This window comes from Betta splendens, chromosome 1 (assembly GCF_900634795.4).
Source record: "Betta splendens chromosome 1, fBetSpl5.4, whole genome shotgun sequence".
Lineage (NCBI taxonomy): Eukaryota > Metazoa > Chordata > Actinopteri > Anabantiformes > Osphronemidae > Betta > Betta splendens.
The window spans coordinates 17,486,296-17,513,975 of record NC_040881.3 but is presented as its reverse complement, the minus strand read 5'-3'; the positions used below and the strand labels follow the sequence as shown (position 1 = coordinate 17,513,975).

The following is a 27,680-nucleotide window of genomic DNA, read 5'->3' as shown; positions in this document are numbered from 1 at the left end:
GTTTACAGCTCATTTAGTTTTTCAACTTTATTTTCACACACATACGCGTCAGTCCCGTGTCCACCGGCTGGTGGCGCTACCGACCCGTTCTGACGTCGCCGATTCAACGAAGAAGACGTTAACGTCAACAAAGACTTCTCAGAGTGGCCGCGTTTCCCGCGTTAGAAAATCACACTCGCCTGATGATGCGTGCTCGGTAACGCCGGAGCGCTTTTCCTGGCGTCTGCCTCGACATACAGACTGAAGGCCGACTCTTCACCTACTCCCCACGGTTTCGGCCATGTCGGTTGCCGCGGATTTCCACTCCCAGATCGCCTCCATCATGGAGGTGTTGGCCAACGCGGCCGTCGCTGAGATCTGCAAAGTTGTGGACGACGGATACGCGGAGGTTCACCTAGAAATGTCCCGGAGCCAGACGGAGAACGAGTTCCTGCGGAGGAAGGTCAAGCTGCTGGAGCTGCAGGTCGCCCGGTTCCGAGCGGAGAGAGTCAAGGGAGGGGAGTGCTCCGTCAGCCGCTTCGCCGGGGTCCGTCTGCTCCACCGGCACAGCAAGGACCCGCTGGGCGGTAAGCGGCGTCACAGTCCGGTGGCCGCCGCCAGGACACAGGGCCCTGGTTCTGGTTCCTTTAGTGCGAACAACTGGTTTTCATTGCTCTAGAAAAGCAGCTCATCACTCCCGATGAGTGGTGTTTACTGCCATTGCTCAGGAGGACATGAATGAATCGAGCTGCAAATATTAGGCAAGATTTGCGCCGTGTGAAATCTCCACACCGCTCATTGACTCCCACAGGACAGATGTGTGTTATATGTCTGTAATCAGTACATTTCTATCTTGTTTTAACGCAGCCCCGTCTTCTGTTGTTTCACCAGGCGCCTCCCTGCAGGCCAAGACCAGGTTCCTGACCCGAGATGCAGGGGTTAAGCGTTCTGTCAGACCAGACCAGGGTGTGGATCAGGAGGTTGTCACCACCACGAAAACAGAGGTAGTTACTGCACAGTGCACTAACTGCACAAACAAAATGCAAAATCAAAATCTTCAGAAATGCATTCCCTCTTTGAATAATTATTTAAAAAAATATTGCATCAAATTACATGATATGTGTGTTTTGTCACTAGATCCTTGCCTATTTTAGGTAGTGGTTGAGTGTAATTAACAGTTTTACTGTGGGCCTGGATACATTGTGGTTTGTTGATGTTTAAGTCCTCCTCATTGACACTGAAATACAGTTGAAGGAAAACCTCCAGAGTTGACACACAATATACTGAGCTGTCACTTATCTGAAAATATCACTGCAGGAAGTAAACACAAAAACAGGCCTGGGTTTGGAACAAGGTCTTATGGGGAAATAAACATAAGGGAAATAGATTTACCAAACAACTCTCCTGCATCATGTGTCAGTCATGCTGTACAGTCTGCTCCATATGTGTTGTGACAGGTTCTCATTCTTTTGGCCCAGTATGGAGGAGTCTAAAGACAGAACTAAACTTTAATGAATGTGTTTCCTGGAAACTGGTTAAACATGGGCTTTAATTGAGCGATGTGGTTTTCAATCTTTTGTCCTCTCAGTCAGCAGAACCAGAGGAGGAGCTGCTGATCGTCAAGGTGGAGGGAGCGATGGACACGGCCGGCACACACCACACGCCACCGCTTGACTCCAGCGGCGGCACAGGGGGAGACGCGTTGGCCGCCTTGGAGAACGCCAGCCCCGGCCAGCCCGCCGGGTGCCGCAGCGAAACGGAGGTCAGTGGATGTGGCGTCATCTCCTTTGTTGTGAGCAGCACAGCTGAGACTGAGCGCCGCAGCTCCCACGTGACAGGAGGTGATGTGAGAGCAGAGGACGGTCGTCAGCCCCTGAATACAGGCTCTGACGCGGTGGCACCCGGCGATGCGGGGCCGACGCCCTTAGTTGTGACGGATGGTGGAGAAGATGATGAGGCTGCGTTGGACTCATCCAAGTCACGCCTGTCAGAGGTGATTGTCATAGATGGAGGAGAGACTTCCACCCGGGAGGGAGGGGAGCACGAGTGGTCTCGTGTAGACCAGGCAGACGGGAATGGACATGCTCAGACTGCATTACCCATGATGCACTGTACTGGCTTCCAACCAGCAGGACCTGGGTCAGCGCGGACGGTGCCTCATGTCGGTGGAGATTCCTCCATCAGCTTCAGTGGTCCTGTAGCCGCCTCCAGCTACCTCCAACACAGACGTTTCCCCAGCACCTCCCGGCCGTTCTCCCAGGCTGTCCCCACGCAGCGCCCCTACGGCTGCCCCAGCTGCGCCAAGCGCTTCTTCCTGGAGTCGGACCTGCAGAAGCACGTGGGCCGGCACACCAGGGAGAAACCCTACACCTGCCCGCTCTGCAGGAAGAGCTTTGTGTGCCAGAGCCAGCTGGACATCCACCACAACGTCCACACCGGAGAGCGGCCCTTCAGCTGCCCTGTCTGCAGCAGACGCTTCTCCCACCCCAGCAACCTGAAGCGGCACCAGAAGATCCAGCACTGAGCAGCAGAAGCAGCTACCGGCCACCAAAGTCCCCCTTTTAGACTGATTTACTGCTGTTTTATCACAGCTTTGCTTCCAAAGAGTCAAATGTAAATGAAAGCATTTACAAATAGTTTATATTTTATGGATTTTAAGACGCCACATGCGAAAGAAACATAACTTTTCAAAACAATTTCCTTCTGTTTTGGAAACAAGCATTTAACAACTCCACACAATATGTAAGAAAACCAAGGGATCGACTTGAAGTGTGTATTGTGAGCAGCGCCTGTAGCTGGACGCCTCATTCAGACACACAGGCTCATCGGCAAAAGGCTGGATCCAGTGACATGCAGCACTGGGCCAAATGTGACCATATGGAAACAACACGTGCTACCTCACCACCCACACGCCAAGGAGTCAGGCACTGACACTGTGATTTAGATTTTCCTTTTTCCTTGGTACTACTACTACTACTACCAATACTACTACTACTACTACTACTACTACTACTACTTTCGACTTTCCCCATCATGGATTGCAACAGCAAATCATCCTTTTCCACCTCACTCTATCCTGGGCATCTTCCACACTCACACCAGCCACCATGTCCTCTGTCAGCACATCCAAATATCTCCTCCTATCTCTCTTCTTGTTCCAATCTCTAACAACCTTTACCCATATATTCACCATCCCTCCTCTGCACATGTCCAAACCATCTCATTCTGGCCTCTCTGACTTTGTTGCTAACACAGGCAACGTGAGCCGTCCCTCTGATGAGCTTGTTCCTGATTCTGTCCAACCTCTTCAGTCATAAGGAGAACCTCAGCATCTTCATCTCTGCTGCCTCCATCTCTGCCTCCTGTCTCTTCTTCACTGCTACCGTCTCTAACCCACAGAGCAGAGCTGTCTCACCACTGTCTTTACACTTTTCCTTTGAGTCTTGCTGACACACAACACTCTGCTGACACTTTCCTCCACCTGCTCCGCTCCACTTGCACCTTCTTCACCTCAGCCTCTGTAGCCTCACTGTTCTACCTTGACCCCTCGCATTTAGACACATGTATCCTGTCTTACTACCACTGACTTTCATGCCTCTTCTTTCCAGAGCAAACCTCCACCTCTCCAGCTGTTCCTCCACCTGCTCTCTACTCTCACTGCAGATCAAACATCATTGTCCAGGGAGATTCCAGTCTGACCTCGTCTGTAGCCTGTCCATCAGCACGGCAAACAAAAAGGACTCAAAGCTGATCCTTGGTGTTGTCCTCATCTACTTTGAACTCTTCTGTCTGACCTACAGCGCATCTCACCACCGTCATACTCCTCTCATACATGTTCTGGACTACTCTGACGTACTTCTCTGCCACTCCCGACAACCTCAAACAGTACCACAGCTCGTCCCTCATCACCGTGTCATACGCCTTATCTAAATCCACAAAGACAATGCAGCTCCTTCTCAATCAACATTCTCAGATGGCATCAGAAGTGCTCTTATGGGCATGAAACCATACTGCTGCTCACAAATCTCCACCTTCTTCCTGAGTCTGGCTACTCTTTCCCACAGCTTCATTGTGTGGCTCATCAACTTTATTCCTCTGTTGTTGCTGCAGTTCTGCGTGTCCCCAGAGAGCTTCAGAGCCTTTCTCACCTCATTCTGTACAAGTCCTTCTGTCCTTCCTTCGTGTCTAACCTGTCATACAGCTCATCGTAAGCTTTCTGTTCGGCCTTTGCCACCTTCCTCTCAAATTCTTGTACTCCTGTCTACTTTCCTCAGTCCACTTCCTTTTAGACAACCTCTTGCAGTCACTAACCTCCCTCAAATGACCTCGTCTACATAGGATGTAGTCCACCTGCATGCTCCTACCTTCTCTGTGTTCCTCTCTTCTGAAAGTGAGTGTTTACTCTACCGCCATCTGTCCTTCTAGGGTCCTTTCCTTTACACCAAACCTGCCCATCATCACCTCTGTTACCCTCAACAACATGCCCATTGAAGTCTGCTTCAACCACTACCCTCTCTCCTCTGGGGATACTCTCTCTAAATCGTCAAACTCACTCCGGAATGTCTCCTTCTCTTCTCACAGCCAACTTGTGGCACACACCCACTGACTACATTCACCATTGCCCATTCAATTTCTAGTCAGAGACTCCTTTCACCTCTAGAACATTATTCACCAACTCCCCCTTCAGGATCACTCCTACTAGGATTTCTCTTGCTATCCACACCATGGTAAAACAATACTACGTGCTTTGCTGCCCTTTCACCTCGTCTCCTGCGCACATAGTGCATCGACCTTCCTTCTCTCCATCGTGTCTACCAGCTCTCTGTCTTTCCCTGTTGTTGTTCAACGTTAAAAGGTGTGTCGATCAAGTGTGTTCAGTCAATGAGCAGCTGAAAACGTTAACTGACACAACTGGTGAAGGTGATCAGCAGGGAGAGTTGGAAAACCAGCAGGGATACTGGCCCTCGAGTACCAGGACGGCCCACCCCGGCTCTAAACTGTGGGGGATTCGACTGAACAGCTGCCACCCACAGCTTCTCTAGTTTTCTAATCAGGCGTTTTGTGGCCAAAGCTCATACACAGGTGTGACCACAGCACATTATTACATTTTCTAGGTTTTTAACATGTTGAACTGTGTCCTTTTCCAAAGAACAGAAGTACAAATAATAAATCATAATACTTTCAAATTCTGCGTTTCTGTGATTTTTATTCAACGTATAGTTTACTGAGTGGAAGCAGACCTTGAATGCTTCTCCATCCTCCTGAAGTAAAGTGAGTTTTACTGTGGGTCAGAGCCAGGCGGGTTCTCCATGTCGGCTAAACACCTCCCTCCTCTTTCCAGGGCCAAAAAAACGTGAAAAACACAAGCAATCCTCAGAGCCAGGACCAAGCGATGGAAGAAGTCAAAGGTATCTGTCTGTTCCTCCATCTGTTTCCTGTGGTTCTGCCAATAAATTATCCATGATCTTAGTCTATGTTAAGTTGCACTTCACTTCAAACATCAACTAACTATCAGCTCCAGCCACACAAACATAAAAATATTAAGGTTGTCTTTCATTAGTAACAACCACCTGATGGACAAATTGTTCCTATCCGGACTTTGTCATGTCGACAATAAAACCATTAAATTTAGTATTCCAATCTGAAAAATAAACTTAATTCACAGTAGTAAGGTTTCAGAATATTAGCAAACTCCCGAAATGTGAAGAATCTAGTCCACAATTCCAAAGGAGTAATCCTCAAAAGTCCTAACATAAGATCCAGAAATTATTAAAATAAAAAATTATATCATATTATAATTATTACAATAATTTATTAGTCCAAACAGCAATCTTCCAAAAAATGAGCAGCAAGATCCAGCAGCAAGTGTTTATTTCTCAAAAAGGTGACAACACACAGGACAGACTGAACATATTTGTTTACAACATCACTGTACAGTGTATATACTGTAGCTGTTCCCGGGATGGGATTCAGCTCCCTGAACTTTTTAAAATTTTATTCTGTTTTTTCTTGTTATTTTTTTATATTTTTTACTCTGTCATAATCTCAAATCAAAGCGTGGACACTTCTACGCCACCTTTGTGCTCTGAGCAGGGCAGTTCCCCTCTGGACCTCCACTTTCCCAAGGTCGGTTCACTTGAGGTGAAGTGTTTGCAGAAGAAGCTGCACTCCTACTCTCCTGCTTTATCTGGGTCACTGTTGTTGCTGTTATTTGTGCTTTGGTGGTGCTACTACACTTCTGTTGCATAACAGGGTCTCCTCCTTACACATGTGACACAGTGAGTGCTGTCATTGTAGAGTAGATGATATATTATTCCACAACAACTTCCAGGTCCTTTGTTTGTTATTGCTCAGATGTCAGTAGACGCCAAAGGATTTTTTCAGTCTATTTCTTATTCAGTTGTAAGCATCTTTCGTTGTGTTTTTCTTTTGTCAGAGCAGCATGGTCTCTCCCACACCCTGCTGGACCGGCAGGAGAGCAGCCACTCTGAAGATGTGGAACTGATGCCTTGTTCCACACACGCACCCCAGAGAGAAGAAGGAAAAGCATCATTCAACCCGACTCTGACAAACTCCACCTCCAAGTCCTGCACTGCCTTAACAGTGCACCAGGAGAGTTCTGGGTCTACACGTGATGTCACGCGTGTTTCAGGGAACAGCTGCAGGGTCAGGCTATTGTCTGAACAAGGGGGAGGTGATGAATCTGGTGAAGTGATGCCTCTCAGCAGCATGAGGTCACAGTATCAGTTGCCCACGTGTGTTCGGATCAGTGAGCCGCTCACTGACGTGGTGTTGGACAATAAACACAACTCTGCCTTTAACAACCCCACAGCAGACTCCTGCTCCCTGCAGACCCAGCATCAGGTGGACAATCAGAGCTATGGTCATCAGGCATCCAGCTGTCAGAAGCAGGCATCTGGGGCAGCACAGCACCAGCAGCAGCAGACTTCTCTTCCCTTTGCCTGCACCTTCTGTCCACGCCGCTATGCCCACCAGTGTCATCTACGCATCCATGAGCGTGTCCACACAGGGGAGAAGCCGTACCAGTGCTCCCAGTGTGGGAAGAGCTTTGGGCAGTTCTGCAGCCTCAAGCGCCACCAAATGGTCCACACAGGGGAGCGGCCCTTTCCCTGCCCCCATTGTGGAAAGCAGTTCTCCACCTCCAACAACCTGAAGGTCCACCAGAGCGTCCACACCGGGGAGAAGAGGTTTCACTGTTCCAAGTGTGGGAAGAACTTCTCCTTCCACAGCAACCTGATACGGCACCAGGCCCTGCACTCTGTCAGGTAGAGCAGGTGCAGCTGTGTGTGTCTGACTGGTTCTTATTTAACATCAGAACCATGTTCTTCAACACATTCAAGTGGTTCTGGTTTCAGACTGTTTTCAGGAGTAATGTCTGATTTTCAAACATTACTCCTCAATCAGTTGTATTTGAAGGATGGTCATTATTAATAAAAATGCATGTCTGTATATATAATATGACAAATGTCATCACCTCACTGTGGTGAATGTCAGCTCACTGACAGGAAACAGACGTAGGACTGAGCTGGAGCGAGTCTGTGCAGGAGCGGAGGAGCTTCGGTCTCATTGGGTTCTAGGTGCTGAGCTTCCTGAAGAGGTCTTGGGGTTTTAGTTTAAGCTTTCTGAAGCGTCTACAGAACAGACTTGTGCCATGGGGCCTGATCAGAAGCGGCCTTGATTTCCAGTATTGTAAGGCCCAGGTGTTGGTTGGTTTCATTTGGTCTGGTCACACGCTTGCACTCCTCAGAATAAAGGAAACTTAAAAACACAATAAGTAAATTATCTACTGCAAATACGGTGTTCATTTGTATTAATGTAATTATGAATAAACTTGAAACAATGCAGTTGGAAAACCTTGGAGACAGGGAAGATGTCAAATGATGCAGAACAACAAACTGACGTCATCAGGAGGCGACGCTCCCTCCACAGAGCCACAACACTGCTTAGCGGCGTAGTGGGCGCACAGACACACAGGTTGCGTGAGTCACACGCTGTCCGCGTTGCATGTCTCCAGTCACACATCAGTGTGCGCATCTGTCGACGCCCGAGCGCCGCCGCCCGTCGCGCACATCTGTCCGTGCGTGACACACACCGCCCAGGCGATGATGGCGGACAGCGTCGGCTTCCAGACGCAGATCGCGTCGATTATAGAGATTCTAGCCAATTCCGCTGTGGCTGAAATCTGCAAGTTGGTAAACGATGGCTACGCGGCGCTGCGCTCGCAGATGGAGCAGGAGCGGGAGACGAGCGAGAAGGAAAACGATGCTCTGCGGCAGAGGCTCCGAGACATGGACGTGAAGATCAGGAGCTACGAGAGGAAGATGAGGAGACGGAGTCTCACCGCCGCTCAGTGCAGGCCACCCGAAGGTACAGACAGGAGGCCTGCTGCGTCTGTGTCACACATGCAGTGTAGATCTGAAGTCAGAGTGACTGGTTTCTCTCTGCTATGCTTGATGTTTCCCTCATAGTGACACTTTAATCAACATTAGGACTAGGTTTTTATATGGTGCCAATTCCTTTATTGATGCTGGACCTGAAAGCATCGTTGATATGAGGATTTTACACCTGATCTGATTTTACACCTGAAGAGAGCAGCTGAGTACAGGCTGCACTCATTAGCCAGGAGAACAGGAAGGCCAGGCTGCAACTGTCCACGGATGAGACTCTGAACATCTGGGAAGAAGATTGTTTGAGTGAGGAGTCACAGCACTGGGAGCATCTGTGATCTCAGTAATGCATATATAGGAGGACTCTCACCTTTCTGACCTAGTGAACGCAGAATTAATGGCAGAGCTCCTGTGCTGGATTGAATCCAAGTGTGTACCATGTGGCAGGCTGCACATCGGACAGTGTGAAATGCTGAAGCTACCAACTGTAGATCAAAGTTTACCAGTGTTTGTGTGTTTTTCAGAACCCGACGAGCATCAACCTCTTCCTGCCAGCTCTGAAGGCAAACACTGTCATTACACTTCAAAGGTAAAGATAAGAGACAGACCAGGTCCTGATCTTAACGCTTCTACAGCCAGTTATCAAAAGTTTATAAAACCAACCACACAAAGCAAGTGTTCATCATAATTTCAGTTATCAGTTATTTATGAAGCAGATCGTTTCAACACGACTCTGCGTTTGGTTGGATCCCACAGGACAATGCTGCGGTGCTGCCTGTGGTGAAGCAGGAGAAAGTGGAGAGAGACGACTGCAACCTGGACCTCAAGGTGGAGGTTAACATCAGGGCGGAATGTGGCCTTACTGCTGGTGAGTGTCTGGTATCACCATTTATGAGTGAGGTTGTAATTTGGTTACATCGTCCCAAATAATGTCAAACACAGTAATGTAATGCTGGTTTATGTGCCCTTTGCAGCTCTGGAGCCCAGTGAGGAAGCCCCGCACAGTGATACTGTCAACAGCATCATCTCCTCCACCCAACCCTCCCCATCTCCTACTGAGACCACAATGGACCTGACCTGCAGGCCCCGAGCTAAGCGTAAATCCAACAAGCCTCTAGGCAACACTTTGACAATCAGCAGTGGGGGGGTCATGGCCCCCGAGGCTGCTCGTAGGGACCTCGGGGAGAGTCTAACAGAAAGTGTTCTAAAGCCAGAGATGCCGACGGAGGACACCACAGAGGAAGAGCTCCATTCTTCTCAGCTGTCGGCCCCTGTAGCACCCGATGAGCCCAGTCCTGATCGCCTCAACAGCCTGGGCCTGGACCTGGCCTGGATGCAGGAGCGGGTCAGCCACCTTGGTGCAGCGTATGCAGTAGCACATTTAGGATTAGGGAACACAGATGCTGGACACCCCTCTGCCTCCTTCCCCTCGCAGGGGGGAGGTGACAGTTTAGATGGCCCTCCAAGCATGCTCTTTACAGGTGGACCCCACGACATGGCTGCCTTCGCTGCCTCGTTTGACATGGCTGCCGCCGCTGCAGCTGCTGCTGTGGTAGCTGCCCCACCTCAGGCAGCCGCTCCGGCTACAGCTCCCACCGCCGTGACGAGCAGCCCGAGGCGGCCCTATAGGAGCGGCGGCCCGGCCGCTAAGGACCCTGTGTTGTGTGCCGTGTGTGGGCGCGTCTTCCCCAGCACAGCGGCCCTGGAGCTGCACCAGCGGGTGCACACGGGGGAGAGACCATACACCTGCCCCCACTGTGGAAAGGGCTTTGCACAGCCCAACAACTTGCGGGTCCACCTCCTCATCCACACCGGGGAGCGGCGTTATCGATGCACATTGTGTGGGAAGAGTTTCATCTCGTCCAGCCACCTGAAGAGGCACCGCACCGTCCACACGCAGGAGAAGCCCTACAGCTGCTCACGCTGTGGACAGTCCTTCAGTCAGATGTGTAGCGTCCGCAGGCACCGGCAGCAGTCCCAGTGTGGTCTTTAGACCGGTGAATTACGTCCTGATCTTGTCTAATGTGGACATTTATGCAGCTCATGTAGGCATAAATATTCCCATGACATCATGTAGACATGTTATGTGCTAGGTCATAGCAGTAATATGTGATTTTGATTTGAGTGGTCTACAACAGAGAGCCTCTGTCAGCTCCGATGATTCACCAGGTTCCCATCAGACACATGTGGGCTTGTGCCAGAACAAATGCTTGGATTGTGGCCAAAAAGCTTCTGCCTAAACAGTATCAACACAACCAAACTAATCAAACCAACGTACTTAATTACTTGTGTACGTGACCTTACACACTTCCAACTATTGCTGATTGTTTCAGGACTGGATGAAGGGAAACTGTTCAGGGGATGATTGTTGATTATTAATGATTATTTAAATAATTTGCTTTTCAAGCGTAAATGAGATGCAACATTTATTATGAAGACATTGAGATAAATGCAATACAAAACTGAACAGATGTGGGCTTTAATCACATCATAAAATCTAAAACTCAAGAATCTGACAATAAACTAAACAGAAACCAGATCTAAATGGATGGTAAAATGAATAAGTATTTTTTCATTACTTGACACAATTTTAAAATAGTGCTCCAAGTCTTTAGAGTTGGTTCAGGTCCGCTGTTTATTATAATCCTTAAAACATTTGCAATGTTAATGAATGGATTCAAGCTAATGACTTCCCCTTTATCTCTAAGGTTCTCTTTGCTTTACCCTTAAAAACAAGAGTAAATTATGTTCTTCAAAATATCAGACTCTTCCACACAAGCACTTTAAATATTTGACAGAGTTCTATGAGTCCACTCGGTCTGCTGTTGAATGGAAAATGCACCTTTTCGTGTATGACTGTGCGTCACCCTTACTGTTAATATACAGAATGTGTTGCCTCCTCTTTTATACTCAATAGAAGTAGGGGAGTAGGGGGAAGGCTTTAATGAGAGATTTAGTGTGTCATGAGAAGACATGTTTCCACTGACCAATCAGGAAAAAACTGCTGTAGGCACAAAGAAGAGTCAGAGCAAACCTGCAGTAACTGTTTCCTTGTTTAACTGTCAAAGGCTGATGGTTTAACTGTCTTTTTCGTGTGAGTCATTTGTTCTCTTTAAAATATGGAAGGACTGTAAAAAGATGTAAAGTAAAATCTATATAGAGTGTCAGAGAGTTGTGATGTACGTGTTGCTGTTTGGATGCCGTTGACAAGCTGTACGTTCCACAGCCTTCGACTTGTCCCAGTGTTAAAATGTGTTCCTCATTAAATGTGTAAGAGGTTTGCAGTGTACTTCCTTGAGCTGTGATCTCATACAGACTTATCTCTGTTACTGGACTCCTGTTTTTATTCAGCCATCCAGTCAATAAAATGGGACAGTGGCGCAGCCCATTTTGAACTGATTAGGCTGTGAAGGCATATAATAATAAATTAAGCATAATAATATAAATCATTGAATAATGCAAACACAGTGTTTATTTTAACTACTATTCTACTACTATTAGTAGTACTATATATACTACTACTATTTTACTACTATACTACTATTTTAACTTAACTACTTCCTACTGCGAACCAGCAGGGGGCGGCGCTGTTCAACAAACGGAATGAACAACGGCCATTAACCCCGCGAGGAAGAACCAGCTACGTCATCAAGCTTTATGCTCGCGAGCGGAACCCGCAGACAGGAAAGGTTTTCTTGTTCCAACGCAATAACAATAATTAACGCGGGGAATTCTTTTGACTTTTGTCGTAATGGTTAGTGTCCAACGTCCAAACGCGCTGTAACCCTACAAGAGGAGCTAACGCCAGTTTCCAGCGAGTCATCGAGGGTCGGAGCCATGTCCAGCCGCCTGGCCTTCCAGACCCAGCTGGCGTCCATCATGGAGGTGCTGGCCAACGCTGCGGTGGCGGAGATCTGCAAGCTGGTGGACGACGACTACGCCGTGGTGCGACTGCAGATGTCGCAGTGCCAGAGGGAAAACAAAGCGCTGAAGAGGAAGCTGCATCTGCTGGAGCTGAAGATGGCCCGAGGCAACGCCGAGAGAAGGCTCAGGGAGAGCGCCTTGAACAGCAGCCGACCGCGGGTGCACGTCAGCGCCGACGACCGGCTGCGGGAGCCGCCGAGCGCCGGTAAGAGTGGACCCGTGACGGGTTCGGTGACGGGTTCGGTGAGAGGCACGAATGAGGTGCAGACAGTGGGTCGAACTCCTCGCGCGAAGGCGGGTTCAGGCTGTGAAGGACCCCTGACTCGAGACCAGGAGGGTGAAATTACACGTTAAAAATAGTCTCGTAATAGCATAAAATGCGTCATAGGATGTAAAACAAGTGGCCATAATAAGTCCTAATTAAACGCAGGAGCTTCTTTTAACTCATCAGTGGAGGTTTTCCTTCGCATTGTACCTGAGTAAATTTTCAGACAAAAAAGTAACAAAAAATGTGTGTCAGAAGTGAAAGGAGTCGGTTGTTTAGACAGTGGAAAGACAGTCAGGTTTTAGAGTCCTCACGCTGAACAGGCGCGGTCAGGTTTCATCATAACTTAATCATTGGGTGTTATGAAGTGTGAATGTTGTCATTCAGCTGCATTCGACAAAGCACTGCTGGTCGTCTACCAACAGATCCACTGCAAGCCTGTGTTTGCTACACACAGTGGAACCCTGTACGACCTTTAGGGCTCTGGCCTAATCAGCTATTGTGTCAGTAAATGGATGCTACACGTGTAAAAAAACAGAAATCCTTCTGTCATGGTCAGTGTCAGGACTCTGTGAACGAACTGGTGCAAGACAGAGATGTCACAGGGAAAATCAGGGTCAGATCAAGGTCTGTGAGTGTCTGACTTTGAGATGATAAGAAAAATGGTTAGAACGTGTTGTGTGATTGAAGCCCCTTCCAAAGCTGCCAGTGGTCAGTCATCGCTGCTGTGTGATGCAGTTACGTTTGCATTAGAATGTTTATTGGAAGGACACTGCTGTATTGTTGTTTCATAGTGAACATTATTTAAATGTACTGCCAACAAAGAACATAGTAAATTGTAAACTTGAATTTTCACCAGAAATCCTAAATTGTTTAATTAACTGACCTTTATTTTCTTTAACTGTTTTCTTTCCATAGTGTAGATTTGTATGTACAGTAGCAGTGGTAAACATTATTGAGCTGTACCACTGAACATTCGCTATAATCCATGTGTATGTATAAATCATATTTGTCCTATTTGTTCATTTCGCTTAGCAACAATATGCTTTGGTGTATGTGCGTAGGAGGCCTGTTCATACTTTCTTTTTCCTGATGTGCTGTTCTTGTGCAGGTGGTGTGTATGACCTGTGGCCAAGCAGAGCCCCTGCACAACACGCAGCCAGTCAGCCGATCCGATCTGACAGCGTGCACAGTAAGGTGAGCACACAGCGGTGGCGTCGAGGCTCCGGCAGCGGCCGAGAGACGTGACGCTTTGAGTTAAGCTCTGGAAACCGGCTGCTTGTCTGACACGCCTCGTCTTGTTGTGTAGTCTCCAGACGTGGAGCTGGTGGAGCCGAAGGCGGTGCTGGTAAAGGAGGAGAAGATGGAGGCAAACATGTCCAGAGCTGAAGAAGCAGAGAAAGACGTAGAGCTTATAGGAGATGATGGTGAGTAGAGATGAACTGAGCCTCAAGCTCAACTCAATGTGTTCAAGTGTGAGTGTATGTCAAGTATTAAAAGCTCTGCTTTTTTATGAAGGAGTACTGGCGTGTGTTCCTCGCGGGCTTTCAGGACAGAGAGGCAGCAATGAGCAGCAGGACAACCAGAGTCAGACTGGCAGGACGAGGCATCCCAGCAACAGGAGCAGCAGAGGAGTGGAGGTCAGTGACTCCTCTCCAGTCCTTAGCTGTGAACTTGGTGCCTCTGTCAAGGACAGAGACCTGTTGCAGGACACAAATCCACACCAGTATGTTGACAATGGCAGCGATGACTCACAGTTTGACTTGTTTTGTGAGAATGATAAAAGTACAGACTCATTGGTTGAGGAGTTTTTTGACGAGCAGTCGGTGGTTGAGTCTGAAGGACAGAGGCCGCCTTTGTCCTACTCAATGGCCGCAGCTGATTTTCCATCAGCCTCCTCCAGCGTTAACGGATGGACTTGCTACGGTTCCAGTCTCCCCACCTTGTCCCAGCCCTTCAGTGACGGCAGCAAGATTGCGCATCGTGCCGGCACCAAGGAGAGACTCTTTGTCTGCAGCTACTGTGGCAAAGCGTTTAACCGACCCAAGAAGGTGGAGATCCACCAGCGTGTTCACACAGGGGAGAAGCCTTTCAGCTGCTCCACGTGTGGCAAGATGTTCTCCGAGGCCGGGAACCTGAAGAAGCACCAGAGAGTCCACACCGGGGAGAAACCCTACAGCTGTAGCATGTGTGGCAAAGGATTCGCATGGATTCGAAACCTGAAGACACACCAGCAAAAGAGCCACCCTGATATTCACACTGAAGGAGAGACCTGGGAGCAGCCCTGAACTGTGCTCTGTCCTCAATGTGTGCAATGTTTGACAGAAAATGTGTTTTTAAGGTGACTGTTTCTAAGAAAAGAAGAATTGTGATATTCCTGTTTCTAGTTTTTATCCTAGTCTTAAAATACCAGGCTGTGGTCGACCGTATGAAGAGGCAGCTTTAGTTGTATGTTACCGTTTTAATGGTGCAGGCCTGAATGTTGTTTATCTGATGGGTGAACACGCAGCCATGATGTTTGAGGTTAGTCAGCATTTTCAACATTTGTTTTAAAAGGCAGGTCATGAGCTGCCTTTCTGTCTAAAAGTTCACGGTGGTAACAAACAGCTCAAATCCACACTTTGCTAATGTACTGTGTGTGTTGTACAACACAAGGTTTAGTGTAGCTGTTTTAATCACATGGTGTCTGATGTCTGCGTAGCTGTGGAATAAATCATATTTGGTGCCACTGTGAGTCTTTGGACAACGTACGGAGGTCACAAATGTGAATGTGCTCCGATTCAGGCCTGTTTCTATGCAAATGTCTTCAATTTCCACAAGCAGCAGCTCACGAGGGCTTTATGTGTAGAAACATTTAACACTGTCTAAGCCTGGCAACACTAGGCAGCACAAACAGACTGGACTCTGAACATTCCAGGACATCAGTGTGTGAATCTGAGCGCTCGCAGTCTGTTGTGGAGTCGGTGAGCCTTTATCATGTCATGTGTATAATATCTTGTGTTTATAATTCCTTTTGTTCTATCTTGACCCGTATGTAGCCACCAGCTCTGAAGATAATAATCATATGATCCATATGTTTAGTAGTTGAAGATTTGACATATAATGCTATACTGTTTCTGAAGTGGAATAAAATTTGCTCTTTACAAGAATGAAAACGTGTTCACACATACCTTCCTTCCTGTAGTATAAATTTGGCTTCAGTCCGACTCTTGAGGAAAGGATCCTTCTCAATCATGCTGTTGTCAGGTGACCCCTGGTTCTCCCAGTCAGTCGCTGTCATACACCCTGCAGGATCTATGACTTCTGTGTTCTGTCTTTCATAAACCTTCTGTTATTGTGGGTATTAAACTGTGTGGTTGAACTGTGAGCATGTGTTTATTCATCACTTCATGCTCTGGACCCACATTCAGTCCAGGATCTGAGTGGTAGCTGCTTTCAGTTCACATCATTTTCTGTTCATGTCCGTTGATCAGCAGCACACTATGACCTCCAGTCAGTGTTCTTAATCTTTTACTGGGCAGCTACGACCTCATGTCTGAGGCGCAGCGACATGACTGTTTGTACTGTGTTTGCAGAGGGAGGAGGAGCCAGATGTGGTGTTGGTGAAGGTGGAGGAGATGGATTCAGTGAGAGCGACACAGAGTGAGACAGGCCTCAGCATCCAGGAGGGTAAGTGGGGTTCAGTGGCTCAAAGATCACATCACACAAACCCAGTCTCTCTCTAATAAAGCTGAATGTTTGTACCCAGGGCTGGTGGAGTCCAGCACCGATGACTACAAAGGGATGCTGCCATTTGAAGAAAGCACACACACCTCCAGCAGTCAGCAGCGTGACCTGCAGGATCCTAGTCGGGCCTTCTCAGAGGTCAGCTATGGCCATTCTTCACTTTGGACTAACAGGGGGGGTAGTTATTGTCACAGTGACAGCCTGGCGGGGCCGTCCTCACACAGCAACCCCCCCCTATACCTGCCCCACATGCACGCTGAGGCAGAGCAAGGCAGCGCTGGGGGGGCACCGCCTGCCGAGTCCACTAAAAGCTCCAGAGGCTTCCACACCTCTGTGGCCTTTGAGCAGCAGTCTGCTGTCATTGATCTCTCAGAGGAACCCGTTGCCGTTCCTGCTCCTGTCCCCCTCCCAGGTCAGGTACAGGGGGGGCTGCTGTCTGTTCAGGTGCCCCAACACTTCTTGGATCCAGGTCCCAGCCAGGGTCTGGTCAGTTATAGCAGCACACAGAGGCAGAAAATAGCCAGGAAACGGGTTTACCTGTGCAGGTTCTGTGGTAAAGGCTTCACCTCGCCAGCAAACCTAGAATCCCACCTGAGGACACACACTGGAGAGAGGCCGTACGGCTGCAACGTCTGTGGCAAAAAGTTCTCCCAGTTCTGGAACCTGAAGATCCACAGGAACACCCATACAGGTGAACGACCGTACCAGTGCTCGCTGTGCCCAGAGAGGTTCTCTGACCCGAGCAACCTAAAAAAGCACCAAAAGAGACATCACTCGCAGCTCTAGGCAGACGGACGCATGTGTGAGCGGCCTCAAGGGCCCAGACACAGCACAGACTGAACCGCGTGGTGGACCGGGTGTCATTAAAGTCGGAGCTTCCTGTACGCGGTCCTCTGAGTCTACCTAGAATCAAAGCAGGTTCAGTGGCTTTAAGGCTTTCAATGCAGGAAACGCTGAGATCAGATCGGAACAGGGCGGCAGAACAGTGACCCGTGACCTTTGACCCTACATGTACATACTTGAAACTCCACCTAAAAAGGCTTCAGCCATGTGTATGTGTTCACAGTGATCTACATAATCTATCGATATTGACAGTGACGAGCTGCATTACTAGGAATGACAAGCCACAGAACCACGACCGTTGGTGAGAGGATCACAACTGCCTTAGTGGTTAAACTGTGCTGCTTCAAATGTGTTTTAATGATGCTTCAGTGGAAAAACATCTCCGTTCTTCGTTTCATCTACAGTTCTCTCACTGAATGTGTGATTTAATGTGAAATGCTGCTGTAAATGTGCTTTTTTATTGTGTCACAATTTTGTTGAATCCTGCCTGTTCACAGTTTTTATCGATCATTAAAACTGTTTAAAAACATGCACATGAATTTGTGTTTTTATTATACATACGTTCCAAAATTGTGACACAATATAACTGAGACAGTTCATGCAGTAACACACCAGCCTTTAGCTCTAAACCACCCTTTAAGGTCTCAGATCCTTGGAGCAGTGACTGCACAGTGTTGAAGTAACAAGGGACATTTCAGCACTTGCATCCTCCTTTGTGCCTCTTTTATGTGCTTTAATCTGAAGCTACCACAGCTAAACGAAATGGGCAGCATGGGGAAAGTGTGTACACTTATAACGTATAGTATAGTCGACCAGCCTGACTACCTACACTCAAGGTGCTGAAGGTAGTGATAATCTGGTTCCTGACTCTTGGATTGGAGTCTTCCAGCAGCCTCTCGTGCATAAAAACAACGAAGAGGCTGCTGTGATGCCTAGCAGTATTACACCTATTGGTTAGTAATTCTATAAATGGTGGTAGATGCCTTTAAACATGCCCATGTGTGATGATCTGCATCCAGTCAAACGCAGCTTCTGCCTTTAGATTAGATGTTGACGTGCTGATGTGTTAAACACCTCCTCCCCAGCCGGTGGCAGTCGTATCTGAGGACTCCAGTGTTCCGGTCCAACTACGGGTCCCAGACAGCAACGGCCCGGCCAGCCCCAGCAACCCGCTCGCCTCTGAATACTCGCTGTTGGAGCTGGAGACCTTCTTCACCCGCTGGGCCCCTGATGCCTCGGGCGCCGGCGGGCCCTCGTGCTCTTTCTCTACCAATGGTTCAGCAAAGTGCCAAAAGGACGGAGCAGTGGCCGAGACCGAGCAACCGGCGTCTGCAACGCCCAACGTGGCTCCAGGGCCGTGTTTGTCATCTGCAGCCAGACGCTCCACAGGTAACACAGCAGTATGTGTGCATGGACGCTGACTGGATGAGCGTGTGCTGATGCTGCATTTTCCTCTACTCCCAGCTTTGTCCAAGCCTCTGAGGACGCAGGCGCCGTCTGTCCAGTGTCCATGGAGACCAGCGCAGGCCAGGACGGGGGCACCGTGTCAGCGGGATCAGAGCACCCCCCCGTCGCAGAGCGCAGCTGCTTCCGGGATCAGCTTAGCCTGCAGGAAGACGAGCTCCGGTGGGGCCCCACCCGCCAGAGGGGCCGGTGCGGCGCTGGCCAGCTTCGAGGTTGCTCTCAATGCACAGCATGGAGCCGCCCTGCTTGCTCAGCACAGGCCCCATGCTGTGAGCACCGTGCCAAATGAGCGGCGGAGGAAGAGCTACGCGTGTCGAGCCTGCGGCAAGGCCTTTTCTGGCCTGTCCAACCTGGAGGCACACGAGAGAGTCCACACAGGGGAGAAACCCTTCCGCTGTGACACGTGTGGGAAACACTTCTCTGAGGCGGGGAACCTGAAGAAGCACCAGAGAGTTCACACAGGGGAGAAACCCTTCAGCTGTGATCAGTGCGGGAAGAGGTTTGCCTGGATCTGCAACTTGAGGACGCACCAGCAGTCTGCCACAGGCTGCGTAGCCGCCGCCGGAGGAGGCTCGGGACTGGGCTGACAGCTGACAACCAGTGTGGACTCTGCCACACGCCAACAAAGGCGAGAGAGCTTTGTCGTGATAGTCAACTGACCCTGACCGCACCACTCTGTTTCTTACTCCCTTGTTGCCAAATGCAACGTTGTGCATCAATACACCTGTGCTCCCACGTTTTTTGGTTTGCAAGACGAGTTTAGCTGAAATAAATGGGCACAAGCTACTTGGATGTTAGTTAGTGCAGAGAGAGTTCAACTTTATTAATGCCTGTGGGAAGCTATTATCCTCTGTCTCGCCAGAGACTTTCAAAATAAAAGCTTGACAGTAGCACATTGTGACCACTAGATGGGGACAAACAACAACATAGTTTTGTATTCCTCAGGTTGCTCACGCTTCCAGCCTCTCGGTTTATTTGAACTTTTCAGTTGTGAACACACTGTGAACATTAAACATTTTGTGACCAGTTGATTTGTAAATAATCGTCATTTCTCTTTTTATGTGTATGATTACATTGGGATTAGACCTGAGAGTTTTTTTAATCTGCATTTCCCACATTAGTGTGTGCGACCCCAGATGCACATGCTCTGTACCTGTGGTGTGAGTGTTTGTGTCTGTTGTTACCCCAGACCTGAAGCAGCCTTCTGGATGCAGCTTTGGAATGACTGTGGCCTGTATGTACAGCAGATGAAACAGTCTGATACCAGTGGGCCACGCTCACACAAAATGAAGGGAAACATCTATTCCCCAGGATGACAACCCCTCAATCAGGAAAGCAGAAGACCAACAGACAAGGTTGAGACACACCCCAGCCCTGGAATGGAGCCAGGACTTTCACTGTGGGCAAAGCTAAAGGTACACACAGATATATATTCATCACTTTATTCTGCCAAATGTTTTGATGGGATCTCTGCACTGGACACAGCTAACATTTTACAACACAGCTAATGAGTAAGGTGTATGATGGTCACATTCTACAAAAACAAACAGGACAGCTTATAAAGTGTATACAAATGTTAACGCGTCCTCCTGCTGGAAACAACTGAGTGGACTCATATGGATCAGAGCGAAGGTTAAACTACCAACATGATGATGACCAGCAACAGGTGAGTTCAGCCCAGTCTGTATCAGCAGATAATCTCTTTACGGTCACACTGCTGCTGCTGTGATCTGTCTTCACCTTCTCCGCTTCTCCTCCCTCCTTCCTCTCCATCCAGTTCTGCCTCCCCGTCCTCCTCGGTCATGAGCCTCAGCCGGTCCTTCAGGGCGCAGGGCAGACAGTTTGCCAGGAACAGGACGGCGCAGAGGCAGAGCAGCGCCAGGACAGCGCCCATGCCCAGCTCCAGCTCCCGCGCCTCCTGCTCCCGCTCCTCCTGCCGCTCGGCCTCCTTCTCCTGGCTGGGGGAGAAGTACACAGCACCCTCCTCCTGGCTCGGCATCAGGACCGCTCTTTCCAGGTTGTTCCGTCTGAGCATCTCTCCATTCCCGACCCCGTTCATTCTGTGAAGGCTCCTTGCTCTGGTCTGATCGTAATAGTCATTGCTTCCATTGTCACTGTTGCCCTTATCAAAGTGTGATGTGTAGATGTCGCTGTGGGACTCCACTAGAGTGTCTGAGACGTCAAAGTCAAACACCTCTCCGTCCTCGGGGTCCAGGTCTAGGTTGACTCTGATCCAACCGGACCCCTTGGCCAGCCACCTGGTGCCCCCTCCTCCTCTGGTGTCCATCCAGTCCCAATCGCCTTCACTTTTAGAGTCGATGGTGATCAGCTTGTCGGTGCAAGTTGAAACCAGGAGTTCAGCTCGCAGTAAAGGCCCACCTCCATCACCCTGGGCAAAGATCCGTTGGCTGGAACCGGGCACCACCTCCACGACGGTCTCAGCCAAGGAGGAGAGACGCAGGAAAAAGGAGAGGTCGCTGAAGAAGGAGAGGAGGGATGATGTGTCATCGCTGAACTGGAGCCAAATGCTGATGGACGCCTCCTGCAGAGACAAAATTCAGCAGCTTCATTAGTCAGGACACGTTCTTTAATTAAATGTAAAGTAATAGTGGAGAATAAATGAAGCTTCATAGAGAAACAATGAAAAAGCATCATCTGTGTATGAAGCCTTGATAAGAGAAAGAATCTTAAAGTCGCTCTGATCACATTAAGTTCACACATCAGAACACAAGTTCCCACAATGTTTCTATGGCACAGAATTTGTGATCTGTTCAATTTTTCCATTACAGATCACACGGTGTTTAATCACATTTTAAAACATGAATTGTGTTAAACTTTCCATTCAGTCACATAAAGGACATTTAGAACACAGGACAAGTGTATTTGTTATTGTGTTTGTGTTAAGGGTTAAGGGTTCTCTCACCTGGTGCTGGTTGTACAGAGTGTTGTATGCTGTCACTGTGGTGGTGATGATTGATGGGTGGGCGGGGCTGCCTGTGACTGACATGCCAAGGCCACTAACCACCTGTACAAACAGGTCTCCTGGGGTAACAGGGTCAGAGGTCACAGTGATGTCACATCTGCCCAAAATGCCGTCCCACTGCTCAGAGATGACCTGAGGAGAAACGGAAGGTGAGGAGGACCAATCAGGAGCTTCGGCTCATTGTGACCTGTGTCTGTCTGCTGTTGTTTGCAGGTCAACACAGGAACAAGAAGACCTGAGCATGGGATCCACCATCACCTACATGAAGCGATGTTCTTCCTGGTCGTAAACCAATCAGGTTGTTCTGGGGACTGAGGGAAGCCACCCAAGGGTCCTCCACTCTAAGCCAGTCACGCACCAGCTCTGTCACGTCCACAAACCAATCAGATGAGCTAAGCAGGTGTGTGGTTCTGCTCTGGGAGTCCTGAGCTACAAACTGGGTCAGAACCTGGACAGAAGAGCGTTGATACACCGGCACACACCTGAGGAAACGAACACAGAACCTGAGCCACCCACATACTCAGGTGATGATTTAAAGATCTACATGGACATATAAGAATAAATACCAGTTATAGACAGGAAGTAAAATGTGATGGACAGGAAAATTAATTAAAAAGCTTTCAGAGGCTTTGCATGTTTCAGACTCATTAGTCAAGACCTCATACCCCGACTCTGTGAACTGGTTCCAGCCCTCGATGGCGTTGAGAACGGGGTCTACCAGGGACACGCGCAGGGGCACGGAGGGAACCCACACCTGGAGGCACAGGGAGCCGCTGAGTGTTCCCAGGAGGAAGTCCACCATCGCACAGGTGCTGCCCAGCCCCGATTCACTGCCGTCCACAAAGAGGCTGGAGCAGTTACCGGACACCTGGGACGAGAGGAACATCCTGCTTGAGTTCCCAACATGTAAGAACGAGAATGTTGGGAGTGTGGTGAGCTGCGCTGCACCTTGACAGTGTCCTCGTTGGTGGAGTAACACGTGACAGCAGAAGTGACGTCTGACACCTTCCCATCATGACCGATGGCCAGCACCATGACAGGAAGTGACACCGGCTGGCTGTTCAGTAATGCTGTGTTGATGATGGTCTTACTCTGATGATAGAAGATCAAGAAACACAGATGTATCAGAGTATTTGAACCTAATCAGAGAAATAACTGGGGTTAAGAGAATGAATGATGTACCTCTGTGATGGGAGTGATGCCACTAATGTATCGATCAGTGAATGAGAAGCTGCTCACGGCTGCTTCCTGTGGGGATGAGGGGCTGCCATGCCCAGAGTACTCCACCCACCAGCTGGCAGTCACCGTCATGGCGACGCCGAAGCTCCGTCTCAGGCCGTCGACGGACAGACACACTACCTGCTGGGAGAGAGCAGGGCTGCAGAGCCCGAGCAGAGTGTCAGTGCTGAGACAGGCCAGATGTGCTGCAGCCTCAGCTAACGCTGTGGACGTCTCTGTAACTGGCCAGATGTGCTGCAGCCTCAGCCTATAGTTCTTCATTTCTTGATAACTTACTTATGTGTCTGTTGGAGCACACTGTGTTTGTGGCACAGGATGGACAACACATCATGCCTGGCGCCTTGGCTTCTCTCCAGAGCCACTGCCCAGGGGTCAGAGGTCAGGCTTCTTTGGGCCACCATTGACACCAAGCCTTTTTTCACCTTCAGCCTACACACACACACGCACACACACACACACACACACACACAGACACACACATAATCTCCATCACTACAAGAACTGATGAAGAACAGCTTTGAAGGAATTCAGTTCTTACCTTATGACTACAGACTCAGCGCTGACATTGGCTCTCAGATTCACAGACACCTTTATTGGAGTTCCTATTATGACTGGACCTCTGTGATACCGAATCATGACATGTGAGTCTAAGCTCAGCTCCTCCTCCTCCTGCCCGTTCAAACACATTTCCTCTTCCTCGGTCCAGCTTTGTTCCCGCTCCACCTCCGCCTCCACCTCCTTCTGATGCAGTGTCATTGCTCTGATGTGGACGAGCTGCCTCTGGGACTGAGCCGCTCTGTCCTCCACACAGTGTGACGTATGATGATTGTGAAAGCAGAAACAGCACATTAGACATTCATGGGCTAAACGGCCTGAGGGCTGATCATTTATCGCTGTATAGCAACTAGCAAAGTACCCCGTTGGCTGCAGCTCTGCGTCGGCGTCAGAGAAGGAATAGTAGAGCTGGATCAGGTTTCTCAGGGGACCCCTGGGGGATGTGACGGCCTGCGTGTCCACATCCACGCCTGCATAGGATCTGAAACACACCGTGACCTCACCTCTCACATAAGGACATGTCTTCATGGTGCATGGTTTACCCAGTACTGGCCCCCCCTACGTATGTGAACAGGGCCCTGAGGGACAAGCAGCCGCTCACCTGAGTAGAGGAGGGGTCCTGGTCACGGGGCGATGACGTCTGCCCCGGTGCCGCTCGCGAAGCTGGATGTTGCTGTGCCTCTTGTCCCAGTTGTGATGAGAACGGTTCGAGTGCTTGTCCTCAAACCAGTCATCGGGCAGGGTCAGCGTCGCCACACACAGCCCCAGAGGTGGCTGGGACACAACACAGACAGACAGGTGGGTCGAGGAGGAGGAGGAGATGAAGTGATGATGATGAGGGTCTGATCCTCACGTGGGCCGTGCAGAAGGCCTTGTGCTCCTCTGTGTCCTTGAAAGCATGCAGGGTGACGCACATCTCCTGGGAGCGGGCACCCCCCTGCTGATGGAACAGCACCCTCACCCTGAACCTCACCCGCCCTCCCTCATCCCTCTCTCTCTCTATGTGCTCTGAGAGGAGGGAGGCCGACGGAGACGGGCCGAGAGGAACGACAGGCTCTGGCACAAGCTGTGGAATGGAGCGTGCAGCTAGTTGGCATGGAGGCGAGTCATTCGACCAGCAGCTGTCATCTCCCTCGCCCTCATACCTGAGTTGCTGAGTAGGGGCCGAATGAAGCCTGGACGCTTGGTCTGGGACCTGAGCCAGGAGGAGGCAGCACGAGGAGGCTCTGGGAGAAGGAGAAGGGGCTGGAGTTGGAGAAAAGAGGGCCGAGCTCCGTCTGGGACACGGGGAGGAATGTCCAGGCTGCAGGGCTGACTGACATGTGGACCGGCAGGGAGAGAGAGAGAAGGGGCTGTGGGAGAGATGGAGGGACTGGGGGGGGGGGGGTCGGGGGCATGAACCACATACTTGAATTCAAAATGCACCATGAAGCAAATGAATAACCACTCACCTGCTATGAAAAGACTAATGAGCAGCAGCATGTTAGGTCCCACAGCTGGTCATCATCAGAACCACCGCAGCGTCACCTGACATGAAGCCAAAGAACGTGGAGCCCCAGGTGAAGACTGCGTCCGCGTGGGAATGGTGGCTTTTCAGCTTTTCAGCTTCCACCCGCCTGCTTCACTCACTCCAGCAGATCTCGCTCCTTTCGCTGCCTTCTGGATCCTCGCCTCTGGTGTAAACAACCGTTTCTGTTTTGAGCGGCGACGTTTTGCCCCTCGTTGCTCTGTCGCTCTGCTACATTAACACACACAGGATTTACTGATCTAAACACTCAATAATCCTCCCTCCACCTCCCTCCTCCCTCCCCGTCTTCCCAATCTCATTTTTCTTATTTCTTGCTCACTCTTTCTGTTTATTCATCCCTCTTATCTTCTCTCATATCCATCTTTTTAAATCTACTGTATCAAAGATTAGGTCACAGCATTTTAAGATTTGTTTAGTCTTAGAGAAGAAGTTCCAGTCAGCAATGGTTCGAGTGTGTGTGACTCTGAAGACCAAGCCTCCTCTTTCTGCCAGAGGCTGTAACTCCTCAGAGATGGAGGACACTTCCTGTTTCCTCCTGTTCACGCGGACCGATTGCTCCTCTCACTTTCACTTTGATCTGAACATGAGATTTAAACGGTGTCTGACCCACTTCAACCCATATTAGTATCACTGAGTGTCACAGCCTCACGGTTCCAGGTGAGATGAAGTTCCCACTATCACGTCCTGGTCATGTCTGCTGTGATACAGTGATGCAGACAGGGTGAGAATGAAGGAGGAGGCTGCACACACTGGCCTCAGCCTAAACCACTGAGTGGTAACTGAGCAGCAGAAGGGGCTTAGGGAACAATAGCTGGGGCACAGAGAGGAGCTTATCTGAGGATGACCGACCCGTCCACCTACAACCTGCTGTGCTCCAGCATCTTCTGTTACATTAGAACACAACCAGTCAAAGAAAGAGATCATCAAACTATACACTGAGCTCGTTTGGTTCGTCTTTGTGTCTAAAACTAAACTGAGCTGGTTCTTTTAACCCAGTATGAGTTGGTGATTTGTTTAATTTGATTGATTTTATTGTTTTTTAACTCTTGTCTTGCGTTATTTTGTTGTTTTCTTTTCTTTTATTTGTTTTTTTAAGAGCGATGTTGATGATGATGATGATGATGATGATGATGATGATGATGATGATGATGATGATGATGATGATGATGATGATGATGATGATACGCTGTTATTTGGTCCTTGGCTCCAAGATTAGTTTACTATCTTAGATTAAACTTTAATAATGGAGCAAGGAAAATATGGTCTAAGCATCTGAGCAGAGTGTGACTGTAAAAAGAGTGTGACTGTAAAAAAACTATGGGTTAAAACCCATAGTTTTTTATCATCTGCTTTTCTTTTTGTCGACTTTGGGGTAAACTGTTTTATTGTCAGTTTAACATGAATGATACTTTCTGAGCATATATCTATGGTTGAAGTGAATGCGAGTGTGTAAATGAGGAGCAGTGTCACAGAACTCATTCCTCATTAGTATTTAAAGCAGCACTAGCCTAGAATGAATCTTTTCATCTTTAATCTCCCTTATAATAATCATGTCTCCCTACATGCTACACCCACGTCCATGTTCGTCCTCTCCTCGCTCCATCTCTGTCCATGTGTCAATCTCCTGCTGGATAATCCACAGCTGTAATCTGCAATCATCTGCCATTGTTTCTGTGCATGGACATTTGCAATGAGGCCAGATTATCATCTCATACTGTGACCTAAGCACAAAGGACGAGACAAAATACACCCACTCACACACAGATGGAGGCGCACACGCAGTAGGAAACACGCTGTAACGTTATCTGCTGCACCATCTGTGAACTCAGAGAGATGGAGGGATGCAGGCTGGCAGGGTTGAGCCGAGGTAACACAGTGGGGTGCTGCTACTGTACCACGTTACGTCATACAAACAGCTAATGGGGCTGGATCTCCTACCAAAGCTGCTTCAACATGACTCATCTTCATACTGAGCCACTGAGGCGACAGGAGGTTGACACTTGTTGGAATCATGTGTCTGGTTCGAGTTTCCCACACAGTCACACACGGCTTCAGTGAGCGGCCAATTCAGGACAACATTTGTGCTTCTTGGACAGATTCATGCTTTGGCTGGTTCTATCTAGATTTCTGTTAAACTAGACTTTAAATCCTATAATGTCTGTCTCAGAGAGAAGGATATAAAATTCCTTTCCTCCGTATGGTTTGATGGATATGCGATAACACACATTGGGTAAAAGCGTCATGAAATCAAACTCTACCATTCATTTGACCCAGTAGCAGCTGAAACACAGCTGAGGATGAACGCAGACACAGACGGAAGGAGGAGGGGCTGAAAGCAACAAACTGGGATAGGGAGAAACATATACAGGTTAGACAGAAATAACACAAACAGGAAGTTGGTGTCAACGGCAGAGGAAACCACATCTCTGCAGTAACCACCTCCGTCTCCTCCTCTTCTCCAAAAACCTGCACAACGATCCACTTATCTACTTCAAATCAGACCAAACTCACCTAAATCATTTAATGAATATAAAGCTTTCAAAACAATATTAAAAAAAGTAAACAGTAAAAGAAGCGTCATTATGTTACATGGCAATGAATTGATATCTGAAAAAGAAAGTTCAAAATGAAAAACCAACGGCTCCAAAGCTGAAACCATGATGGAGCCCCTGGGAGCTGTTCCAAAAGCAGGACACCAGTCCGCAAACATCATGTGGCTCCATCACAGCTTCACTGCTCAAAACCCGACACAACCCAAACCCCAAC

The 27,680-nt window shown here is 49.0% G+C and overlaps 4 protein-coding genes and 1 long non-coding RNA gene across 7 annotated transcripts in view; 4 read left to right on the top strand and 1 right to left on the bottom strand.

Moving 5' to 3' along the window:
* Positions 1 to 85: 85 nt before the first annotated feature.
* LOC114851655 (zinc finger protein 239-like) lies at positions 86 to 7,458 on the top strand. Its single transcript, XM_029143355.3, has 5 exons — positions 86 to 566; positions 871 to 983; positions 1,568 to 1,741; positions 5,321 to 5,387; positions 6,416 to 7,458. The coding sequence occupies exons 1-5, from the start codon at positions 281 to 283 to the stop codon at positions 7,267 to 7,269; spliced, it is 1,494 nt and encodes a 497-aa protein (XP_028999188.1). The 5' UTR covers positions 86 to 280; the 3' UTR covers positions 7,270 to 7,458.
* LOC129603576 (uncharacterized) lies at positions 1,748 to 5,165 on the top strand. The gene is made up of 2 exons (XR_008693627.1): positions 1,748 to 1,972; positions 2,112 to 5,165. It is a non-coding gene; the product is annotated as an uncharacterized LOC129603576 (long non-coding RNA).
* Positions 7,459 to 7,612: 154 nt separating the features above from the next.
* Positions 7,613 to 11,716, top strand: LOC114851671 (homeotic protein spalt-major-like). The gene is made up of 4 exons (XM_029143356.2): positions 7,613 to 8,367; positions 8,912 to 8,976; positions 9,144 to 9,255; positions 9,362 to 11,716. The coding sequence occupies exons 1-4, from the start codon at positions 8,103 to 8,105 to the stop codon at positions 10,378 to 10,380; spliced, it is 1,461 nt and encodes a 486-aa protein (XP_028999189.1). The 5' UTR covers positions 7,613 to 8,102; the 3' UTR covers positions 10,381 to 11,716.
* Positions 11,717 to 12,002: 286 nt separating this feature from the next.
* si:ch211-89o9.6 (zinc finger protein 263) lies at positions 12,003 to 19,636 on the top strand. Its single transcript, XM_029143341.3, has 8 exons — positions 12,003 to 12,516; positions 13,688 to 13,773; positions 13,886 to 14,003; positions 14,095 to 14,216; positions 16,152 to 16,245; positions 16,325 to 16,440; positions 18,231 to 18,534; positions 18,610 to 19,636. Exons 1-8 carry the CDS (start codon positions 12,225 to 12,227, stop codon positions 19,194 to 19,196), a joined length of 1,719 nt encoding a protein of 572 aa, XP_028999174.1. The 5' UTR covers positions 12,003 to 12,224; the 3' UTR covers positions 19,197 to 19,636.
* A 401-nt stretch (positions 19,637 to 20,037) lies between these two features.
* Positions 20,038 to 27,680, bottom strand: part of tmem132a (transmembrane protein 132A) — a 13,308-nt gene continuing 5,665 nt past the window's right edge. The window contains exons 6-19 of one of the 3 annotated variants that reach the window (XM_055505251.1): positions 27,173 to 27,680; positions 24,838 to 25,124; positions 24,532 to 24,758; positions 24,240 to 24,452; positions 23,988 to 24,160; positions 23,748 to 23,867; positions 23,370 to 23,627; positions 23,108 to 23,260; positions 22,775 to 22,970; positions 22,541 to 22,684; positions 22,258 to 22,460; positions 21,855 to 22,074; positions 21,533 to 21,724; positions 20,038 to 21,151 (exon numbers count right to left, since the gene is read on the bottom strand). The exon at positions 27,173 to 27,680 is cut by the window's right edge and continues 432 nt beyond it. In XM_055505251.1, the coding sequence (XP_055361226.1) occupies positions 20,297 to 21,151; positions 21,533 to 21,724; positions 21,855 to 22,074; positions 22,258 to 22,460; positions 22,541 to 22,684; positions 22,775 to 22,970; positions 23,108 to 23,260; positions 23,370 to 23,627; positions 23,748 to 23,867; positions 23,988 to 24,160; positions 24,240 to 24,452; positions 24,532 to 24,758; positions 24,838 to 24,868 (2,985 nt within the window). In that variant the 5' untranslated portion in view covers positions 24,869 to 25,124; positions 27,173 to 27,680 and the 3' untranslated portion in view covers positions 20,038 to 20,296. Of the gene's footprint in view, positions 21,152 to 21,532; positions 21,725 to 21,854; positions 22,075 to 22,257; positions 22,461 to 22,540; positions 22,685 to 22,774; positions 22,971 to 23,107; positions 23,261 to 23,369; positions 23,628 to 23,747; positions 23,868 to 23,987; positions 24,161 to 24,239; positions 24,453 to 24,531; positions 24,759 to 24,837 lie in introns of all 3 variants that reach the window. The other 2 variants (XM_055505279.1, XM_029143027.3) reach the window with 2 other exon arrangements.